Below are 24,336 nucleotides of genomic sequence, written 5' to 3' on the forward strand. Positions count from 1 at the left end.
TATCATTTAGGCAGTATATTTGGCTATGAAAAATATCACTTGGAGCATATGTTTTGCTACTTCAATAAAGTTGTTTTGATATATACCTAAGGGGAGTGTTAAGGTGCCACTACCTCTTAAAATAACACCATACCATCATTTCTAGTCAATCATTTGTACACGTGGACGAATAATAGGCTGCCACGTGGCAAAAAAACCCCCTAAAAAAGACGGCCAACAATATGACATACACTTTACAATAATTTTTCTTGGCCAACAATATCCGACACACTATACAACAATCTATAGATTGCTGTGTAGCGTTTTTAATATTGTTATATATGTGGTGTCACGGTGTCAGGTGTTGTCATTTTAACACAAACCTATATACCTAATCAATCACATATTTAATTTTTTCATTAAATTACTATATAATCCATCATTTTATAATAATTTAGTATCTTTTAATTAATAAGATTTTCTGTGTTCCAAAAAGTTGTCCTTTTGGAATGAGGAAAAGTGCAAAGTAGATTGTAATGTACAAAAAGTCAAAAACCATATTATAAGAAATAAATTTCTACATTTTTTATGATCATATTTTCTAAAAACTGAACTTCAAAGACGAGGTAGAAATAGAGAGAGCATTCATCAATTCCTCCTCCATATCCGACACCTTTTCGTTCCCCACCACAAGTTCTAAGTGATACATCACGGCCACTACTAAAAAGTAAAAATATTAAAGTGTCTATACGTTGGCCAAACGATTTAGAGGTTAATACCTAAGGGACGACCTTTAAATTTAAAGTTATTTAATCATCTAAAAAAAAGAAAAAAAGATGTTAGTATAATCTAGAAGTAAACCCACTGCTAAAATATGAAATTCTAATATTTTTTCCCAAACAATTTAATTTCCACACCAACAAAAAAGAAAATTGAATCAAAGATTTGTGAAAGAGAGAGTCGGTACCTCAAGTTGGAAGAAACCTCATCGGTTTTAATTAAAGCTAATTATTGAAAGATTAATAGTGACCTAAGATTAGAATAACTTAAACAAATGTAGTATATCCAAGAAAAGGAAAGGTGAATAATATTTGGAGTATTTTTTGTTTTTTTAGTTGCACATTTGTCCCGAGACCATAGAAAAATCTCTACCAATTAAGTTGAATTTATTTTCATCCAATAAATAAATTAAAGGAAAAATGTAACAAATGTGGTTAAAATAAAAAGAAAAGAGGTAACTAGATTATATTTAGGCCCATTATTGAAAGAAGAAATAAGCCCAAGCCCAATATCGCTCCACCTTAAATCTCAAATCCTTTCTGTTATCATCAACAGCTTCATCATCATTCAACGCATCTTCGCCGCTCTCACATTGTCAAGCGGCTGCTCCATCAATTGACTACGAAACTCGGCTATCGACGCCATCTCCGGCGAGGGCTAGCTGCCAATTTGTATTCAGGTGCTCTTCCTGCTTCCGTTACTCGTTGTAAATCTCCTTTGCCTAGGAAATTAGGTGCCGTGTTTTTGTTATCCAATTTGTTTCGAAAACAACGAAAATTGAAATGGAAACGGACTCTAGTCATTTGCAGGAACGGATTCTTATCTCTCGTTATAATTTACTTGTTCACGGAATTCGAATTTTTTAAATTGATATATTGACATTATTACCTAACCCTAGAATGCTTTTTGATGTGTGAATTTTGTGTAAAATCATTTATTTTTTTTGTTTGTAGTTTGATTGTCTAATTATTTTATTTGATTTTATAGAAGAACAATTTTATATGGTTGCTGTTTGACATATAGGGATAATGGAGAAGGAGCTGACCGAGCTTTTCGAGTCTGTGAAGAGAGCTGCGGATGGGGCTGAGAACTCTCCCGCGGAGGTGGATCGATGCGTCGATGCATTGAAGCGACTCAAGAAGTTCCCTGTTAATTATCAAGTCCTTGTATCCACACAGGTATTTTAACTATTTTTATGTATTTGGTAATGTTGTTTTTCATGTTGCAATTATTATGTCAGTGCAAAACTATATATGTGATTCGTACTGGATGCGTTTCTATGTGGGTTTTTGTTTTATTAACTGGAATCCTGTGCTGTTAATCTAGTCCCATTCAAATTGCTATGAAACTCAAGTCCACCCAAAGATCTGATTTTGAGGGTAACATTAGATGGTCCAAATGTGGTTAGTTTCCTTTATTATTAGTCTTCAAACAAGGACAGCACTCAAATATGTTATCCCCTGGTGGCCCTGGATTCATATTGTGAATATTTTGAGAATATATTAATTTGACTTTAGAATGTGGCGTTTCTAATCACATGTGAGATGAATCTAGAAACCATCGTGATTGTTATACTATCGTAGCTGATATTTCTCTGACGGCAATATCTTTTCAATTCACTACCTAATCTGACAAGATACGTTCAATTAGTTATAACATAAAGGTGACCTACTTATGTTATATTTTCGCCCAAGTTTTATGATGGAAGGATAAATTTAATGACTATTTCTATTTCCATGTGGCAAAATTCAGTAATAAGAAAAGACTTAGCTAGTGTGACCTGATTTATTCCATTGTGGTTATTGATTCAATAATTGTAAAATATTAGAGGGTGCAGATACATTTATTGCTTTGATTGCCTTCATACCTAGACTTCCTTACTCAACCCATACATGGTACCTATGTCCTATAGTGTACCACTGTGATTTTAGATGTAATTTTTTTACGTGACAACATACAGAGTATGTCTTGGTGGTGTTTTGATTTTTTAAAAATTGCATAATGTAACTTTAGAAAGCATCACAACTAATCAACCATCCAAATCAAGTTTCAATAGGCATGTTTCCTTGCAATATAGTCATATATATATATATATATATATAGGGTTTTGATCTATGCAAAACTAGATTTAAATAGAGAAACACAGAACAATATCATACGTAGGGCATTTTTAGGTCATAGTTAGTTTATATTTAGGTCATGCTAACAAAGCATGACCTAAAATGATCTTACCATGACTTTAAACCCAAATCTTATAATATGACCTAAAACTCCTTAATTATGACCTTCCGTATTTTTGTATAATTATTGACCCTTAGATCATCTAATCATATGGCCAAGATCTGGGCTGCATTTCTGGGTTTAAGGGCATTCTTATTTTGATCATCTCCCTATATATATATATATATATATATATATATATATATCTAAAAAGTTGATTTAACTGTCCGTGGGTGAAATCATAATCATCCTATGCAAAACTATCTGGTGGGCACGTGACTAGAGTTTCGCCATTAAATAGAGATTCTACGCAGAGAGTAGAGCGTGATTGAGTGAGAGAGGCAGAGTAGAGTGCTAGATTGGGAGAGAGTGGTGTGTATTAAGTAAGTGTACATCCTCATTAATTCTTGATTTTTTTAGTTCCTTCAATCAGGGCTCCATAGAACCACCACTTTAAATGAAAGCTTAGGCTTTAAACCCATGAAGTTTCGAGCATCAGTAACCCCAAAACAGAATTAACACAGTATCGAAACCCTATACTATTTTCTCTGTGCACTTTTTTCTTGATGCATTTGGTACATTGGTGTGATTTTGAATTGTTCTCAGTTTTATTTGCACACATCTACAGAAGATTATGTCTGGTTCCAACCTATTGATTGAGCAGTATTACTTCCTTAGCTACTGATTAGATGTTAGAGCAGCATGGGATCTTGTTGTTTATTTGGTAATAGGTATTGATATCTAGTTTGATTCCCTTACATTATTTAACTTATTTCAGGTGGGTAAACGTCTCCGCCAACTGACTAAACATAGAAGTAACAAGATCAAAGCGCTGGCTTCTGATGTGGTTGAGATTTGGAAAGCCATAATCGTCAAAGAAACAATGAAAAACAAGAAGAATGGCAATAGTGAAAATGGTGATTCGTCGAAAACTGAGTCTTGTCCAGAAGCTGATGAGGCGAAGAATTTCCTAAGGACAAACTCAATGAAATCTGAAAACTCTCCAGCGCCTAAGAAATTGGTGGTGGACAATTATGATAAGTCCACAAAGTCAGGAAGTTCCTCCAGCACCAAAATTGAGAAAGTCGAAGTCCAGAAATTCAGTACTTCAGTGCAAAAACCACCGCCAAAACTGTCTTCTCCTGTATCCTGCAAAGACCCAGTGAGGGACAAAGTCCGGGAAATTCTGGCAGAAGCATTGTGCAAAGTATATAGTGAGGCTGATGAGGATTTGAAACAAAGCATTGATCAACACGACCCAAACCGAGTTGCTGTTCAAGTGGAGACCGCAATGTTTGAGAAGTGGGGCAAGTCCAACGGCCAGCACAAGTTCAAGTACAGGTCGGTGATGTTCAACATCAAGGATCAAAACAACCCAGATTTCCGGAGGAAAGTCCTGACCGGGGAGTTCTCACCCTCAGAGATTCTGGAACTGACGCCCGAGCAAATGGCTAGTGACGCAAGGCAGATGGAGAACGAAGTGATTAAGCAGAAGGCGATGTTCAACAGTGAACGAGCAGCTGCACCGAAAGCTAGCACGAACGAGTTCAGATGCGGGCGGTGCAAGAAGAAGGAATGCACTTACTATCAGATGCAGACGAGGAGTGCGGATGAGCCCATGACTACGTTTGTCACCTGTGTAAACTGCAACAACCACTGGAAGTTCTGCTGATTTGATCTTTAATCGTTTAATTTCTTAGGTTTTTGTATTTTACTCATTTGTTGTAGGAGACGGCGTTATTATTAGGACCATAATTTTGGTAGCATAATGTTTGTATTTGCATAATTAATCAGGATTCTGAATTTCTCTTCTTTGTGTAATGCAGTATTATTATTCAGTGCAGATCATGTAATATGGAGTTTTATTATTTACGAAGCATAAATTATCAGGAAATTTGGTCAGTTTTTTTTCAATCTCAACTTTTGAAAATGATCGACTTTGATATTTTACTCAATTATCTATTAATCTTGAACTTGTGTAGAAACTTGTTAAGGTTCGATAAATTTATTTTATCAATCTCCAAACTTTTTGAAAAGTGATTATTTGATATATTTCTAAATTATTTTATTATCTTGAATTTGTGTTAAATTAAATATAACATGATTTACTGAAAAATATCATGGAGAAAGAACGTTTGGCTACTTAAATGAAGTTGTTCCTTATACACCTAATCAATAATATTTTCATAATTTTCAGGCACATGAAAATTGTGCTACTATAAGTTACTTTGATTAATAATCGATCGTTTTATACTCCCTTAGATCACTTTGTGTCTTAGATCACTTTGTGTATGACACGGGTTTTGATGTAGAATTAGTAAAGTAAGAGAGAGGAAGAGAAAAAATAGATAAAGTAGGAGAGATAGAGAGAAAAAGTGGAAAAAGTAAGAGAGAGGAAAGAAAAAAAGGAAAAATATAAGAGATAAACTTTCCATTTTAAGAAAATGATCTATTTTTTGTGTACGTCCAAAAATGGCAAAAGTGATCTATTGTTTGTGCTCGATAATAATTTACATTTTAATTAATCAAGATTATCCTAAGTAGATTTAAAGAACAAGTCAAAAACCATATTATAACATTGAAATCAACTTCTTCTACATTTTTCATTGATCATATTATCTAAACATTGAAGTTCAAGATGAGACAGAAACAGAGAGCATCATTCCTTCAACATAAAAGAAGAAGAAGAAGAAACAAAGAGGTGGTGAACTCAAACAGAGGTGGTGTCAAGTGTTTGTGACTGTTGCTTGAGCGCCTGGAACACTCTAGAGCTCCGGTCGAAAATGAGGGCTCTCCGGTTGTAATCAGTCGGCTCTCTCCCCTCATCGTCTCCCATTATCGCCTCTCTCTCTAGACACTCCATCAATTCCACTATGCCTCCAATCCCTCCGCACTTCCCGTTCAATTTCCTCAACTCCTCCTCCATATCCGACACCTCTTCCTTCCCCAGCACCAGTCTCGGCTCCGCCGCAGGAACTGAATCTGCCTTCGCGCATTTCATCACTTTCAAATTACTCCTCTGATTATTGATTCGAACCGTGAGAGGCAAGGAGTTAGGGCGAAATGCCCCAATTTTGGGCGAGAAGGTGGAGAAGTGATGATGTGTTGCTCTAGGGTGAGAAACTGCAGCTTCCATGGCTGTTGGTTTGCGAAAATTGAAGATGAAATTGACCTAGATTGAAGATTTGGGGAAGGATTTAGTGAGAAGTGGGAACCCTAGTCATGGGTATTTATAGCTTTGGGATTGGGAAGGTGGCGTGGCGGGGGGGCACGCGCCACTATGTGTAGCTGACACGTTGCTTTCATATATAAAAGGGTTGATTTTGATATGTTAATATATAAAGTTTGAAGATTTTGATGCGTGACGCATTGGGTGATTATTTACTTTTCGTACCTTTGTTTGGACTTTTTTGGTGTATAATTTATTCATTCATGTTACGTAATAGGTCTATAATTTTGATTGAATAAAAATTGATTTATGTGTTAATTATTTTAATAAAAATATAATTTATCTATAAATTATATTTTGTTATTAAGTGAAAAGAGAATAAAATAAGAGAGAATCTAGAGATAAAGTTGTTTTCATTTTAGAAAATTTATCATTTTTAATGGGATAGAGGAAATAGTAATAGTATATTTTTTTATGACTATTATATTTTATATACTAAAATTTAAAAACAGATATAACAAGCTAGTATATCATGATATGCGTGGCATTTTTCTTTTATTTGTTGCTTGCAAGTTGCAAGATTCCATTACATTTATTATTTGAAATAGATGGCAATTCAAGTCATTTACGCATTCCACAAATTTCTGGTCCTATAATTGGACTTTGTAACAATTTTCCTAACCTCTCTTTTTCATTACTTGAATAAATGGTAGCTAATCCATTATCCATATATAGACTTACCAGACCTAGCTAAATGGTAGCGGTCCTTTGATATATACATACGAATTTATAATATCCACATACAATTTAGTATTACTGAAGTTAATTAAATAAAATAATCTTCTGCTCTAATAGAATTTAAACGAAGTCATCAAATTTAAGCGGTCCAAATTCTATATGATCAAACATATCCATTTAGATATCTCTACATCAATACATAGAATAAAAAAAATGTAGTACTACAGTTTCTTATAGATCAATAACTTTATATTAAAACATGCACTACATAGTTTAATTACAGCATGCTAAAGTATGGCATCATCATCATCATGGTGTATTTGTACAAATTAACATTACAACCAATGGTATTCTAACATTAATCTGACCTTTCCTAATTCCTACAATATGTTACATATCCGCCTACCATATAAACAATCTAAACATGTGATCTTAAGCTTCAAACAATTGGGATAGAAAATCACATGATTTCCTAGCTAATCTGGATGGATTCAACTTTCACAATAACAGATGCTATCTTTCTGCCTCCATTAATCTTCTTTCGGCCGCAATGGCAGCAGCAACCGAAGCTGGAAGATCGCTCAAGCTTCCAGCCGGTGTCTCGTCTTCTTTCTTGGCAGCAGGCGCTACTCTGAAAAGGGACTCCACGTCCTTGAGCGTTAAACAAGGTTGATCTTGGTTCTTGCGATTCCCACTGATAAATGAACTCGTATTCCTACTCTTATTCAGTTTATATATGCTTTCCTCAACGGTGTCTTTCACCTGTCCATAAGTAAGCAAGAAGGGTCAGCAATAGGGCAATAGACATGTCCTTTGTAAATATCGAATATAAGAAAAGATAAAGCACACACGATGAAACGATGCACGAGTGTTTTATGCTCCTGTCCGATCCGGTGCACTCTACCAACTGCTTGTGCTTCAGCTGCGGGATTAAGCAGCGGCTCAACCATAATTACATGCTGAGCTTCCAAAAGATTTAGCCCATTCGCTCCATGTTGGATTAAGAGTAGCAGCACTTTGGGGGACTCAGTATCTGTATTATCTCCTGGCTCCGTATTGCTTTTTATAGCATTGCTCTTCTGTCCTGTGAAGTTTCTGATAGCAATTTGTGATTTCCTAGAATCACACCAAGATAGATTATAATGAGAAAGTAATCAAGTGATTTTCTTGTTTTAATGCAACTGTGTAAACTTTATGAAATCGTCATCTTAGGCATGCGAGAAGAGCTTCATCTAAATGATGTGATAAAACTCCTATTTCCCTTAAATGCAATTCCAGACATGCAAAAGATACAAAGAAAGCCAAAGATTAAATGCGACCGAACTATAGGCTTACCAAATGACAAATCTTGTTGTGCATAAGATCAAATAGCTCGAATTACCCAAAAACAGCTTTTACTAAAAAGAGCACATGGAGAAGCACCTACCTTCCTCCTTTCATCCTGACAAAGCTCATGTTGTTGGCAGCAAAGGCATGCTGTAACACATCAAGGACGTCATTCCAACTGGAAAAAACAAGAAACTTTGCCCGGGGATCTGTAGAGCTGATCCACAAAATTCTCCTTGTCACCGCTTCAATCTTTGAAAGACAGTGATGCTTTGTCAGGGAAAAATAAAAATGAAATTGAAAGAAATTACCGAAGAAACAAAAAGCAGATTTTGCATCTACAGGCCAAATCAACCACAAGCTTGACAGGCATGTTTAATATCAGTTAAGGTGGTTATAAATGACATTACCTTCGTACTGTATGAGCCTTGGACAGTAATAAGAGTTTCAGTTTTGTCATAAGTGTGGCGTTTTACATCCTGTCTATCATCAGCAAATGCAATATTTCCGAAATCAGTGGCACGCCGGCATGATGGGCATATTACCCTATCATCATGATTGAATTTTCCAGGTGAAATCAGCTTTCTCTCCGTCATCACAAATAAACCTGGTAGATATCTATTGATTAGTGAAGTTCCATTTGTAGTATTTAACTCATTTATTAGTCATGAGGTAGTTAGATTGCTTCCTGTTCTAAGCAAGTCACAGATTATGAAAAGGGGAATAATACTTTACAAGGATGTGATAAAGGCAATCATCATTCTTACATGAATATTATTTACGCAACAAAAGAGGAGTATGTTTGATGCAGACTTACATTTACAACAAGTGACATGGCCACATTGAAACACCATTTTTTGACTACCAAGCTGCTCTTGACAAACTGGGCATGATTCTCTAGTGAATCCATTTTCTGAAGGTATTATTACTTCAGCTACAGTTGAAGCATTAATACATTTTGGTTCGATGTTCTGCGTAGATTGTACTAAACCCTGTCAAGCAAATAGCAAATATATACATTAGCTTTCTATCAATAAGAAATCCAATATGGCACAGTGAGTTTGTCATATGTTTGCTTATGTAATAGCTATATCAAGTATATTATGTTGCTCCTCTCCTCATTGTGTTGTTGAGTATCTGATGCTTAGATATGTTTGTAAGGAAATCATACACACAACAGTTTTGCTTTAGGAAATTGATCATCAAAGTAGGAACAAGGAGAAAAAACCAATATGCTGCCAGAAAGCAAGGCTCTGTAGCTACCTTTAAATACCTTAGCTGTCCTTTTATACGTGACAATGCATCCAAAGCTAGAAATTTTTCACCAGAATTTTCAACACTAGACATATCCAGCTCTTCTGGACTTAAAGCCTCAATAGACTTATCATCCTCATCTTCTCTAAGGCGCAACCTTGAGGTAGCCATCTTTATTTCATCATGAGCACGCAGAACATGTGCCTGAGAGACAGCCAAGGACCTTGCTAGAGCATACTCCTTGCGAAGTAACTGAGAAGGCAGATAAAAAGAAAGCTTGAGATATGAGTTTCCTAACCCTAATCAGACAGAACATACTAAGGTGTCCAGATTAAGTTTATTTGGTGCACATTATGAAAGAGAAATATCACCATAACAAAGGGATGGTAATGCAAAAAATATGTAGAAAAATCTAGATGAAATTCTCCAAACATCAAAGATGAATGAAGAATTTTCAAATCTATCATGGATGTATCACACAGATTAGACAGACAACTGAGGTATGTGTGCATTACTTCAAGAAGATCAAGCTGCTTTCTGGCAGCTGAAATGTTGTCTCTTCCTAAGAATCCCCTGGAGTTGTTTCTGATTATTGTCAGTGCAATCTCCATATCAGAAGGTGACTTAGAGACCTGCAAGAAAAAATTTATGAAGGATGAAAATGGAAGAGTTCTCTCCATGCTGATAAAGTACTTGCATAGAAATCATGGCATCCATGTAATGCTATCGTCAATGAAGCAATGCAATAAAATATGATGGTCTGTGTCTGTATAGAACAATTAAATTAAACCATCTGGAAGATGTCAAAAACAGTGGGATCACGAGTACCGGAGTATGCCGCTGCTTTTTCACAAGTGGTTATTCCTCAACTAACATGTGAGAAGAATAGAAAACATTTTTTCTGCAGAGAGTAGCTTTCACACTCAGCATCCACCATGTCATGCACTAATCCTAGTCCAATGCCCATAGAATTTCCTACGACTTGTGTAGAGAGATTCTAGAGCAGGTTGTGCAACCATCCATTTGTATATATTCTACTATAATTCTAGAATATTCAAGAGGACAAAGTGTACTGTTGGAGCAAGAGGACCATTATTCATAAGGAAGTGAAATTGAAACTGTTTTGTTTGTAACCAAAGAAGTCTGAGAATTTCAATTGAGTTAGAGCTAATTTTAAGGCTTATTTCTTACTAAAATTTCCATGCCAAGCACTTAGCACAGAGCAACGCGTCAATGAGCGAGATTTACTTAGCTACTGCAAGGGACTGAAGGAGCTAAGACCCCCCATAATAGGACAAGGATTCACATGAGTCTTTTTAAATTAAAAGGCATTTATTTTCATATATCATATCATTAATGCCAGAAAAAAACAAGACAAAACAAGTAATGCAACTACGAACCGTCACTTTCTCCATCAATTCCCTCTTCTTTCCATTGTCTTGGTAATCAGAAGTCTTGTCTTCTCGTGACAAGTTCCAGTAGAACTGATTTAGAGCAGATTGCTTTTTTTGCATATTCACTGCCTCTTCTACTGAGGTAATCACCTCCCCGTTATTACTTTTGTTAAGACGGAACAGCCTAGCTTCATAAACCTGATAAGAAGCAATAATTCTTAAAGAAGTAACAAGGCAATGCATGCCATAATATTTTAGTGAAATGAAACAAGTCACGAAAATTTACAGACCTGAAATATTTCATCCAACTCGCAATGCGTGCATGCAGGGCCATCAAAGTTAGAATTGCACTTCTTACAGTATCTCACCAGTGCAATGTCCTCTTCTCTTGGATTTTCCATTGTTTGGTCAATTTTCAAGAGTCTATCAAGTAAAGTTTCTCTTGACTCTTCCAATGCATCCATACCAGTTTGAATGTAATATTTTAGAGTTGTTATGCTGCGGAAGCTGTTGGAAAACACAATATGAATATTAGTGTTATATGAACTCAGTCTGTAACAGCTCTAATTATAATTGGAAAAATATCAATCCACAGAAAATTTATGAAGTAAATTATTAATTCATGATGCACACTTTCCAGCTAATCCAGTATCCCAAGCAACAATAAAAATATGAAAGACTGTCTAGGTTATGGTAAAGAAAGCATGTAAAACCAGGAATGGAACCAATACTAACCAGGCTGGAATCCTTGATTTCTTGTTCAAATTCCCAGAAAGCGCTTCTCCTATTTTCTGTGTCAACATACTAGATAAATCCTTGTTTTGTTCAATGTGATGCAAGGCATCCAGCCACCAAGTTGATTGCTGATGCTTCCTTTTTTTAAAAGCTTCGCAGACCTGTTCATATGACCTCCTGAACTCTTGTTGAGCAATGGTTAACTTTGAAGTGAACAATGACAAGAATTTTTGTTTTAGATCCTCGCATGATCTTCTCAACCATTGAATATGTAGTGAAACATGAGGCTGAATGCCAGGATTTGTTTCACCATTTCTCAATAAGCTTGATGGAACATTAAGTAAATCATCAGATACAGCTCCCAAACAGGGATTACATCCACTAATTTCTTCCTTTTCAATAAAATCATTATCTTTCTCTTCAACACCAGATTCTGAAACTTTCTCACAATTTTGTGAAACAGACTTCTCCTGTGAGATAGTATCAGAGAGGGGTAATGCTTCAGCAAGGTTATAATGAATGTGAATGTTCAACAGAGGATCCAAGCGGAAATCATCACGGTGCTCCTTAACTAAATCCAGTGCCTCTTTATATAACAATACAGCTTGCGGAAAATCTTGCTTGATCATTGATATACCAGCAAGTCCGTTCAATGCAACAACTAGTTTCCTGAGGGCTTCCTCGCCTTCTACCTTTGTCTTTCCAATAAGAACCTGCAAAAAGAAAACCAAACTAATAGACTAACAGTACTGCAATATAGGCAGGGGCCCTTTTCTAAAATGATAACTTGTGCTCATATTTGACCCACCGACAATATCTCTTCCATGGTCATGGGAGACTTCTGCAAAGAGCGTAGACCAGAACTTCCAACTTGAGGATGACAGCAAGCTTGACGAAGCTTTAGGAGTGAGTTAAAAAGCTTGGAAGCTTCCACATTGGTGATGTAACGTTCAGTTAAGGCATCAGATGACGAGGAATCTGGACAGGATTAACATTAGGATCAGGTTAGGTGAATCTGGAAAGAGAGCGAAAATATGTGAAGAACTAAAGATGATCTAAAGGAAAATTACGTACCTGCTGTTGTTTTCTTTCTGACATCATCCTTAAAGCTTTCAACAACTTCACGGGCATCATCCACGCAAGTTTCATGTTGTCTCTGGTAGAAGTGCTCTTCAATTGGTGAAAAAGAGAGCCAAGAGACACATTCCTCCTGAGGTGGAAGTTGTAATTCATCCCAAACATGAACTTTCGAAGACCTCCACATAAGTTGCTTGAAGAAGTTGTGTGTGAAAGCCATAGCTCTACCATCTCCCTTCTGCAATTAGAGAAAATTAACAAAACTATTAATCAAAATTTAGCAACAACAATTGCCATGAGATATTCACAAGTAGCACACACTACCAAGCACAATACAAGGCCCACACATGAAAAAAGAAATGTGCATTATTAATGTGACCAAAAATATCTACAAGTAATTTTTAAAAAGGTGTGTCAAATATTGTGTAGACAGAATGACATGGGAAAAGCATTAATGTTATGCATATCAACAGTTTTCATTGAGAAGAATCAGCACCATATGTTTCATACCTCATATGGATTAGATATAACATCAGTCCACCATCGGAGAACATCAAAAGGACTTGATCCAAGGAATCTCAAAAGCCCATATAGATCGTCAAGTTTCCGTTGTATGGGGGTCCCTGTTATACACCAACGATGTTTTGCATGTAGACGCAATGCCAGCTCTGTTGCTGCAGCAGCATTGCCCTCCACCATTTGAGCTTCATCCAAACATATTCTCCACCATAAAACTCTGGTTAGGAGAGTTGGAACAACTGGGTATCTGTGAAATAAACCAACAAATATAGTAATCAACAAAACTGTAATGCCATGGCGACGGAATCTTAAACACAGAAAAGAACACACAGGCTGTTCTGAAAAATAAAAGAGCGAGCAAGCGAGAGAGAGAGAGAGAGAAAAATTTACTTATGGGCCCTTAGGTAGAATAAAAAGAGGAAGAGAGGTTGTATTGGAACTTTGGAAGGCCAAAGTGGAATCTTGGATGGTAATTATTTACCAAAAACAAAAGATTAATAGCACCGTCTTGCAAAGATACGAGTACCAGAAAATATATTTTCTTAGGCTGAGGGCCTGGACTGGGATATACAGAAAAGGAAAACCATCCTAAGCAATAAATGCTTTAAGCAACAAGATGATGTCATCATAGATCATTTAGGTTGGTTAACATGGATTTTTACATTCTGGAACTGAAATAGAGCGTCAGTAAACTCTCGAATGTGGTTATGCTACCATAGAAGAGTGTATTGTGCCATAAATTACCTCTTCTTGTATCTCATAAAGCGCCGATCCCCTTCATGTCTCTCAGAATCATGTGGCAAATCCTCTTTTAGAACATCATAAGTTGTCAAGACAATGTCAGCACTTAGAAGTTCATCTAAGCCAATAACAGGTTCATCGGAGAAGGATGTCTGTTTAACTCCTCCATATATGCATATTCTCAAAGATCCAGGATTTGTATGTCTGTTCAGGCAATGGAAGACAACAAAATAGAACATAAGCCAACTAACATAAAACAAAATAAAATCAAATTAACAATCAATTGTCTGAAAATTTTTGTTATCCTGCATTTGAGTAAAAGTAGTACACCATCCTAAAACTCCATGAGTATCTATTTCATAACTAGTAGGATTAAGAATAACTAATAATGAAAAATTGATGGGTTATATTATGAAATACTTCACATCTTCACCACTCAGTTTCTTGGCAGAGTAAAATAACATGCCCAATCCTTCAACACATAGCATTACCTTTTATACAAGACCAGGCTCCAAGGAGTTTTGGATATACCAGACAGAGTGAACAAGATTAACTTAAGTTTTTTACTAATTAGAGTAATAGTTCAGGAGATTTCAGTGTATGGTATATACACTTGGCAGCATGGGCAAAAGGCCATACTTCAATCAAATCACATTGGCTTGTTGAGTATATATTCAAGTCAGTGTGGATCAAACTAAGTGTCAGTAAAAGTTCTCACCTAAATTCAAAGCAATAGTAAAACTTAAAACAAAAATGCCAAAGATAAATGTTAAGCAAGATAAAAAGGGCGGGCCAAAACCCACATCTAGCATACTTGAATGAACAAAAACAGAGAATGAGAGAGAAAAATTAAGACCAAGCTTCTTATAATTAGAATGTATGGCGAATTCGTCCAATTAAGCCACAAATAAAATGCAGAACCAACACATAGTGCAATATCTTCGTAAGTTTTGCTACTATATTAATGAACAGAACCTTTCTGAACATATAAACAGTCAAGAAAGCACAAAAACGGCTCAAAATACTGGATGGCAAATATAGAAATCAAGACATTTTTCATAAACCATATCTGATGAAAAGGATAATTACTAAGCAGATTCTCAACATGAAAGACATCCATCCATGCACCAAGAACAACTACTCTTAAATCTCATAAAAAGTGTCAGAGTTTTGCAACAAATTTAGGTAATGTAAACCACATCATTTTCAGAACAAATGTGTGACGTAAACACACATAATTAAGTCATAACCCGGAAATTGCAGTTATTTTGCACAAACTTCAAATACATACACGGGCCGAAGAACAAAACAGTTACCGAAGAATTTCAGCATGCCACTGGAGCAATATTGGAGTTGGACAAACGATAAGAGTTGCACCTGCAGCAATTGGAGATTCTATGGCCTGCATCAGGGAAGAGCATGTCTGACATATGTGCTCTTTATCCATTTCCACTACTTCAGCATCCTTCTTTCTTTTCCTACTCTTCCTTGAGTTTCCGACTGAGACCTCCTGGCATTTTTCTCCAGCGTCAGCTCCTCGAGATTTTGAACCTTTTCTTTTAACTGAATACCCAACACAATCTGCATGTTGCCAGGCATCACAAACGTCACATTGCACCCACATGCCTTTATACTTGTAGCTCTCCGTAACAGCACCACATAAGCACTCGACTCGCTCCCTTTTCAGTCTCTTCAAGTTACAATTTTGAGATCTTTCAACTTGCATTGGGTTATCCGAATTAGTAGCAGCTTCAGACGATGGCATTTGGTGAGCGAATATACAAGAGAGCACCTCAATAGTTTTCCCAAGGCCCATCTCATCTATATTTCAGGATTAGCAACAACAAGCGCAGACCCATTAGTCATTCTTATTTTCTAATCAAACATACAGATTTTGAATTGAGCACTAAAATGGTAGTTCAAATACATTAATGAATGGACAAAGGACATTATTCTTTAGAGAATGAGAATGGAGGAAGGATTTTAAATTCTCAATGTAAGGGCCAAGGGGGGGCACTTTTTACAGAAATTACAAGTGTATGGAAAATAACTCAACAGAGTCATAGGTAATTCGGTATTCCCACCGTCCCATAAAAATAGACTATGTTTGTCATTTTGGTCCGTCCCTTAAAATTAGACTAGTTCTAAGAGGAAACTTTTGAACAACTAAACACTACTAATAATGCGGACCCCAGAATCCACAAACACTACTTCTACTACCTTTTCTCTTTCTATCTCATACTTTAGTAATTGCGCATTAAAACTCGTGTAATTTCAAATTGTGCTATTTTTATGGGACGGAGAGAGTATGGTTCTTTAGGTGCATGTTTGCATCTCATATAAAAAACAAAAGAAAGAAAAATAAAAAGTAAAGCACAAATAAATTATAAACCACAACTGAAGTAAAGAAGCATTAGTTCATCTTGTGATTTAACGAATGTCAACATACCAGCGAGAATCCCTCCAGAAACATATGATGCGGAGCAGGTACCATGTAATGAGACGTTTCCACTGCATAATATAACATCTCTCATTCATTACATGTGTAGTACATTAACAAATAAAGAGATCACTTGTATCAAACGTTTTAAGATCCTTAAGCCTCTGACATTTTGTTATACAAAGATTGGGAAAACAAAAACCCACTCAAATTACACCTGTGTACGAATTGGCTACTAAGTCTCAGCAATTAATATTTGAGCATCGGTGGTACTTGGTAGTAATAACTAATAACTAGAAGTAATAGTAATAGTAATAGTAATAGTAATAGTAATAGTAATAGTAATAGTAATAGTAATAGTAATAGTAATAGTAATAAGTAGTCCTGTAATAGGAGTATCATTAACAACAAAACAACAAGAAGCAAACAATTTAGCAGAGCCTAATAATTGTGGCAAATCAAATTTCGAAATCAAGAGATTTTGTTATTATTGGCATCAAAAACCCAAAAAAAAAATGTTATTTGAGGAACTGAGGAACGTACCTAAAAGGATTGTAATAAATTCTTCTAGATGTGTCGATCAAATTTAGAGGCATACATAGAGGAGCTATAATCTGACTTCTTTCTTTGCCACCTAAATGCTCAAAATCACCCTTTTCTCTCTTGACCATCCAGTAAGCTGCACGACGCTGGTATGGTCGTAGTTCAGGGAGCAAGCCTGGAAGGTTATCCTCCAGCATTGGTGCGTCTCTGTTGCAAGAAAATAAATCAGGTCAACTTCAGAAAAGATGTACTGCAATGCAACCATCATAAAAGGAGAGTCCAACTTCCAATAAATACTTACTTTGACGGCTTAATAGCTTCATAAAAGCTAGAGACTTCAAACTTCACTTGTTGTCTTGATGCTTGAGCATCACCATCAGCGACAAGAACCTCGTCAGCTTCCATATTCGTAACATCAGTATATCCATATCTAGCCTCCGAAGTCATAACTTCTGGCCGCAGCCACGCCATAACATTCATCATACTTTTCTTCCAGAGCTGCCTCGTATTATCGAGGAGTGATTCACACTCATCAAACACACTCCCTAGAATCTCAACCCGGATAGACACGGATGGCAACCCCATCGAAAACTCAACTCCTAAAACCGGCCTAACAGTCAAGTATCTCAAACTAGCCAAATGCACAAGCCCTGTAACCCCTTCATCACTCCCATCAACAGTTCCGGACGCCATTACCACATCCGTATCCGCTTCCTCAACCGTGCGTTTCATCACAAACTGCAGGCATATGTCACTCTCCCGCAAAACCGGCCAATTCCCTAATTTCATACGAACGAGATGCTCATTCACATTACTCAATTTAAACCTCAAGAAGCAATTAGAATCGCTGTAAAACTCCTCAGACAACTTGTAGCCGCAAAACTCCTCACTCACCGCCAAATTCATCAAAACAATTTCAGAGATATCGTAATGCTCCACACTACCCCAACTAGACTTATCAATTTCGACAAAAAACGGTTCTTCAGCTGCAGCCGATTCCTTTCCGTGATGCGCAGCGCCATCTTTGTTGAATTCTGATTCAGACGGCGGTGCTTCTACCGCTCCCCCAGTTCTACGTGGCCGAATTTGCTTCCTCCTACCCATGATTACCGCTACCACAGCCAGAAAATAAATACGAATAAACACTCAATCACTTACTCAACACCATAAAAACAGAAGCTTCGATGGAATGGTGTGGAATAAGCAGAATTCAGTTTTAGCATTGAATCCAACAACTCAGGAATTCATGATATACACAAACACAAACTCTGTGTGTTAGTTTGAGTGAAACCTAGAAATTTAGTGAGAGTTCGTTAATTTGGGTAAATATTTTGGGGATGAATCAAATCCTTAACTAAATCTGTTCTTTTTCGGTACGGCGGTTGCGGTGGCAAATATTAAATCAATTTTAATGTAAATTTAATAAAGTAAAAAATTCACATACATAAACTTAGATAAAATCAAATTTTGATGTATAGACAAAAATAAGAAAACAAAATTATTTTTATTTTTTGTCCACGGATGAAGCAATAAAGTTTAGAGGGAACATCTTTTTAGGTCCACGAACTTTGCCAAAGTATCATTTTAGGTCCGTGAACTTTGAAAATATCATTTTAGGTCCATCAACTACAGGTTAATATCATTTGAGGTATTTTGAATTTTTTTTGGACGAAAATACCCTTAAGACCTTCAAAGGTCAATTTGGACAATTCTTTCGCCAATCATCTTGCATCAGAGACATGGAATCCAACAATTTTCAACGGCAAATTTTTATATTGAAATTCAATTTAGATGTTAATTCATCTCCATTTTGAAATTCACCTCCGAATGACAATCCAAATTACTACCTCCGTCCACCAAAATTTGTCCTATTTCACTTTTACCATTTTTGGTAGTGGACCACATATTCCACCAACTCATTCATACTCACATTTTATTATAAAACTAATATATAAAAGTAGGGACCCACAATTCACTAACTTTTTCAACTCACTTTTCATTACATTTTTTAAAACCCGTGTCGGGTCAAAGTGGGACAAATTTTGGTGGACGGAAGTAGTAGTATAAACTAAATAGAATTCACACATCACCTATAGTAAGTTATTAAAATGCAGTTTAGATTGAAAAAATAAAATAAAGTATCAAGTCCCAATTCACTATCATTAAATAATTAGTCATCTAATAATTGAAAAACTAACACACTTTTTACGGCAAATTTTAATTATATTTAAATTCAATTTGGATGGTAACTGAATTAAATAGTAGCGAAAGAATTGTCCAAATTGCCCTTTGAAGGCCTTAAGGGCATTTTCGTCCGAAAAAAGTTCAAAATACCTCAAATGATATTAACTTGTAGTTCACGGACCTAAAATGATATTTTCAAAATTCACGGACCTAAAATGATACTTTAGCAAAGTTCGTGGATCTAAAAAGATGTTCCCACTAAAGTTTATGGTGACGGAGTGAGATGGGATTGGGGATCGAACGACCCTACGCAAGTTCACTAGCATCGTTTTGGCTTATGGAAATGTCGTTGATCTTACTGGCATCGGCGAGTTGACGACGACCTTCTTCACTTTGTTACTATTTTTAATGAAATAATTAAATCCATTTATGTGCTAGAGAAACAAATAAATAAATAATGCAATATACTAGAGACAAACATGTACACATAATCCCTCCAATTTCATAACTATACTAGTATATATGATTGTATGACTCAAACACACTATAGCAATATAACCAACAAACAACACATCACATTGCTGCCCACACTCATCCTCGTTTGAACACTTTGCTCGGTGTCGAATACCCCATTAGCCGATGCAGTGGAGAATTCGACAATGGCGGCAGCTCTTCTATCTCTGAGACCGATGTAGTCGCATTCCTCCAAGCCACAGTTCTTGATGAAGGACCAGCTGATTCAACGCCTTCCTTTGAGACACCTTTCAGCTTCCGATCCTCATAATAACCACCTCCAGACGACATCTTTCTGTCGTACGAGTCTCCCTTGGCTCGATCAATTGAAGGTATGGCAGCTGAGGCCTCTCCCTCCGTGGAGCAGCTCCTACAGAACGACCGCCCGTACTCATCAGAGTACGACACAGATTCAGCATGTTTGCAGGAGATAGATTGGGGCACCGGTTCCATATTTCTCTGGATGTTTCCACCACTGTAGTCACCGGCCTCACTAGGGGGAGGTGCACGGGCATCAGCAACGTATGGAACGAGATGAGTTCCCTTTACGACCGAAAACTTCATAACCTTCCCACAAGCATTGCACATCAGCTGATGATACCTTTTCTTGAATAGGAGAAAGTCCACTGGCAGCTGGAGCAGTTGTGAACAATGGTAACAAGTGATAACCGGGGCTCCACCAGCTATGGGACGGAGGTGCCTCTTGGCTGCTTTGTATTTCTCCCTCAAGTGCAACCGTCTGATCTCATCAAGCCTCTGATTTTCAGGCTTTGTCTCACGGCCCCATGAGGAGGGCTCAGAGGTGGCGTAACGGTGGGGGCTCGAGGAGTTGGAGCTACCGCAGCAGTTATGGTCAGCGTGGATGGCACGATGGCCATTTTTACGGTATTGCCAATCTTGCTGATTGCAGTGCAAACAAGAGCAGCTAGCCTGGTGTCGAAAATGTGCAGCCTCGCCCGAGAAAGCCATTCTTCGCTCGTTGTATCTTTCACCATAACCCTTGGCACGATCGCTTCGTCTGTTACATGGACCTGAATGGCTCACATCTGCATACATTTCCCTTTCAGCTTCTAAGTAAGGAAGTGCATTGAATTGCATCCTCTCAAGCTGATCCTTCAGATGATGTACCGTTCTCAACAGATCGATTTTCTCTGGATTCGAGTATGAAGACTTTTCGGGTAACTTGAAAGCTGGATGGGGTGGAAGCAAATTGTGCCGATGAACTGGAGGTCTGGGGCCAGCAGGGTGATCTCTCGAAGGGAATGGCGCTCTCGAGACTTCTCCTTGTGAATCGAGTCTCGTCCTATTCTGACCTCTGTGCCAAGGGATGTGCATTTCACGGCTCAAGGGACTAGTTGCCCGATAAGCCCTCTCAGCTTCACTCTTTGCCACGTTCCCACTAAATCCACCATTTCTGAGCTTTTCTCTGGCTCGGATATGTCCCACATCGTTAGCCTTTCTCGAGGGATGTGAAAAATGTTCGCGGACTTGATCATCAATTCCATCGTAAGATGATTCACTGCCATCATAAGCATAGTAGCTCCTGCTGTTCTGATAAAAAGCCGCGGGTCCATGCCTAAAGTTGAGCTCGGAGCTATGGTCACCGAGATGTGAACTTCCAAGTGTGTCTGTAGAGTTAAATCTCTCAAACGTACGTGCAACTTCTCTAGGAGAACCATCAAGCTGTTCATCATCAGTCGCCATCTTTGTAGAGTTAAATCTCTCAAACGTACTGGCAACTTCTCGTGGAGAACCATCGAGCTGTTCATCATCAGTCGTAAGGTAGAATGACACAAGACTCCCTCTTGAGGGGCTCCTAGGAGCGTGAACCGGAGCACTGGCTTTAGGACTCATGCTCCTTTCAGTACCCGGGCTTCTAGAAACAGGAAGGCCTCTGGATCCATCACCAACTACCTCAGCTGATGTCGATGCAATGCTGATTTCATGAGAAATCATTGCAGAAGGCGAAGTTGGTCCGACATGCTTAATTTCGCCACTAGATTCTCTATTTTGATCGTTTAAGAAGGTCCGAGGCGTTTCTTCATTTTCTGGTACAGCATTGTTTTCATCAATCCTCTCGGGCACGCCACTCTCTTGATCTTCATATTCAGACAAATTCTGAACTCCATCAACTGATTCTCCGTCTTTCATTTGCTCTACATGTTCACTGGCTTCTCGGGTATATGCTTCAGCCTCGAGACTGATCTCGCCTGAGCTAGGTAGTCCATCCAAAGAGTTTGAACCGGCAGTCCATTCCTCATGGTCATCAGAATTGCTTTGACATTTTTGAGGGCTTCTGCCTAAAGGGATTTTTTCCGATGATTCTTGAACTTCGGTGGGAGAAGTTTCACACCCAGAAAGACCATCAGAGGCACCTCTTTCGCGAGAGACTTCCACAGATTTGTCACGTTCATCTTCAGATTTGCCTCGAAATCTTTCAGGACTTCTATCCAACGGGTTGTTTCTGAAAGATTGTCGAACTTCTGAGGAAAAACCTTCACTCTGAGGACTAGTCATGTCGGGTGAACTAGAAAGACTGTCAGAGGGATCTCTGTTGTGAGAGAGTTCCACAGAGTCGACATGCTCATCTTCAGATTTGCCTCGATGTCTTTCAGCACTTCTGTTGTTTCTGAAAGATGCTCGAACTTCTGAGGAAAAACCTTCACCCCGAGGACTAGTAATGTCGGGTGAACCAGAGAGAGCATCTCTGTTGTGAGAGAGTTTCACAGAGCTGTCAAAATAATCTAGACGTCGTATCTCGCCTTCATCTGGCGAAGATTCAACTTTTGGAGAATCGGTTAAATCAGCATTTGAGCTTCTGCCTTCCATCTCTCCTGAAACATTATCCTGTTGACCTTCTTCTGCAGGATCTGTTTCTTGTGAGGGTAATTCAGTGTGGTTAGTCTCCGGATTTCGTCGTTTAGCTGCATACGATGAATCACAGGAGGAATGTCAGTAAATTAACAAGGAGAATCACCTAGATATGACTAGTATATATGTGTAACAATTACCTTGGAGAGTAATACCACACCCTCCACATTTGTACATTGGAAGCTCTGGCAGCTCTGGTAGAATCTTCCGGCACCTTGGGCATTTAACGAATCGAATTTGTACGTTCCCTTGAGTAGTCATGTTTCACCGGTACTTCACTCCAGTCAAACGGTCACAGTGCCAAAAACAATTTCTGATACAAAGAAAAAATTTATACATAAAAATCAGACCAGAATACTTGTAGCGAAAACAAAGAACATATATTATGTACGGGCGATACTTCAAACTCCGAGCAAATATAAAGCTCATGAATACAACTTTATGCCTACGAATGAAAGATAACTCCAAAATCTCTGCTTAGTCTGAAAACAAGGAAGCTACAAGTAATCCGACTCAAACATCATGGGAAGTTCACTTGGAACTCAGTAAGAGCATAAGAACCGTTGTACTTGTATATAAACTACTGGTTCTTTCCTAATATTTCCTTGAGGAACACAACGAGAACGTAGATCACACCACCACAAGACTATAACGAGGCCACATCTAAAAGCGAGAATCCCAGTTCTATGATAACAGCAAGTGACAGCAAAGGATGTGTGTTCTTTCCCACAAACGACGAAGCACACATCATATATTACCATATGAAAACATAAAATAGGACAAGAAAAGCTTCAGTGAAAGACAATACAATCTTCAGAAACAGTTTGCAGATTAAACATAAGTTCTGCTAAAGCATCTTCAGACAGATTTTCTTAACTTATCTAAACAATATCTCTCTTACAAAACGTCAGCCCTCTCGGCCTTAAGAACTCGAGAAAGCAGAAGCAAGAAAAGCAAACAGCCAAATTCTTTCACACAATCACAGATCTATCCAGTTACAACCACACTTTTATGAAAAGATCCATCTTTAGCATAGATTCTATGTATCTAAACCACTAAACCTTAAACAGCAAAATTTCCAGCATCTAAACAACATTACATTCATCCATAGATTTCAAATTGGGAAGAAAACAAATTCAATTTCATTCCGAATATATTCGAACCAAGAACTCACATTCACACCAAAATTAAACAAACCCCAGAAAAAAAGGGAGAAGCTTTCAACTTCACAGTGCAATAAAAGGAATGAATAAATTCCCATTCTGTTAAAAGTCAAACCAAAACCAGTTTCAGTGTAAACGGATCAACTCATCAATCACCAAAATTCATTAAAATTCACCTTGATTTAGCAGAAATCCACCTCTCCACAGATACCAAAGAATGCAAACTGTAAAGAAGAGGAAACAAACATCTTAAATAAAGTGAAAATCAAGATAGAAAGAGTCAAAGTATGTGAAAAGAAGAAGGTATTGAGAAATAAGGTCAAAGAAACTCATGAGAAAAAAAGGAAAAACCTTTTCTTCAACGCCGAGTGGTTTTCATTAATTTTCCACCATTCAAGCTTTCTCTCATTAAATTTCTTCTCTAGATAAAGACAATGATGGTTGAGTCTTGGTGGTGCCGTGTGTGGAAAGAATGCCAGACTCAAAAGTCGAATTCTCGAGACATTATTATGGGAGACGAAAACATGAATGTAGGAAACACACAGTAGAACACACGTAATCAGCACGCACTAATCTTGGTTATGATTTGGGAGCAGTGAGTCGGTTGTTAGTTGAATTGAAGTGAAGACACATTTGTTAGAGGAGTTGAGTAGCTGTGGTTTTTATGGCTTGCACTGCAGCTTTTACCAA

General features: G+C 37.5%; 4 protein-coding genes across 4 annotated transcripts; 1 reads left to right on the plus strand and 3 right to left on the minus strand.

The window, feature by feature from the left end:
* Window positions 1-1,295: 1,295 nt before the first annotated feature.
* LOC125201627 (transcription elongation factor TFIIS-like) lies at window positions 1,296-4,822 on the plus strand. Its single transcript, XM_048099816.2, has 3 exons — window positions 1,296-1,438; window positions 1,783-1,937; window positions 3,758-4,822. Exons 2-3 carry the CDS (start codon window positions 1,788-1,790, stop codon window positions 4,649-4,651), a joined length of 1,044 nt encoding a protein of 347 aa, XP_047955773.1. The 5' UTR covers window positions 1,296-1,438; window positions 1,783-1,787; the 3' UTR covers window positions 4,652-4,822.
* Window positions 4,823-5,689: 867 nt separating this feature from the next.
* On the minus strand, window positions 5,690-6,115 carry LOC125211955 (uncharacterized). Its single transcript, XM_048111931.2, has one exon. The coding sequence runs from the start codon at window positions 6,113-6,115 to the stop codon at window positions 5,690-5,692; it is 426 nt and encodes a 141-aa protein (XP_047967888.1).
* A 998-nt stretch (window positions 6,116-7,113) lies between these two features.
* On the minus strand, window positions 7,114-18,268 carry LOC125200549 (RING-finger, DEAD-like helicase, PHD and SNF2 domain-containing protein). Its single transcript, XM_048098197.2, has 18 exons — window positions 17,217-18,268; window positions 16,916-17,122; window positions 16,382-16,443; window positions 15,249-15,753; window positions 13,936-14,136; window positions 13,183-13,438; window positions 12,670-12,910; window positions 12,404-12,573; window positions 11,596-12,308; window positions 11,151-11,367; window positions 10,867-11,058; window positions 9,982-10,098; window positions 9,476-9,718; window positions 9,030-9,204; window positions 8,623-8,819; window positions 8,313-8,464; window positions 7,738-8,002; window positions 7,114-7,648 (listed from the first exon to the last, which is right to left on the minus strand). The coding sequence occupies exons 1-18, from the start codon at window positions 18,017-18,019 to the stop codon at window positions 7,400-7,402; spliced, it is 4,965 nt and encodes a 1,654-aa protein (XP_047954154.1). The 5' UTR covers window positions 18,020-18,268; the 3' UTR covers window positions 7,114-7,399.
* A 1,278-nt stretch (window positions 18,269-19,546) lies between these two features.
* Window positions 19,547-24,274, minus strand: LOC125201085 (uncharacterized). The gene is made up of 4 exons (XM_048098999.2): window positions 23,998-24,274; window positions 23,823-23,870; window positions 22,624-22,796; window positions 19,547-22,536 (listed from the first exon to the last, which is right to left on the minus strand). Exons 3-4 carry the CDS (start codon window positions 22,742-22,744, stop codon window positions 19,691-19,693), a joined length of 2,967 nt encoding a protein of 988 aa, XP_047954956.1. The 5' UTR covers window positions 22,745-22,796; window positions 23,823-23,870; window positions 23,998-24,274; the 3' UTR covers window positions 19,547-19,690.
* Between the last annotated feature and the right edge of the window lie 62 nt (window positions 24,275-24,336).

This window comes from Salvia hispanica, chromosome 2 (genome assembly GCF_029641045.1).
Source record: "Salvia hispanica isolate PSC_SH4W2 chromosome 2, Shi_PSC_v1, whole genome shotgun sequence".
In the NCBI taxonomy this organism is placed as follows: domain Eukaryota; kingdom Viridiplantae; phylum Streptophyta; class Magnoliopsida; order Lamiales; family Lamiaceae; genus Salvia; species Salvia hispanica.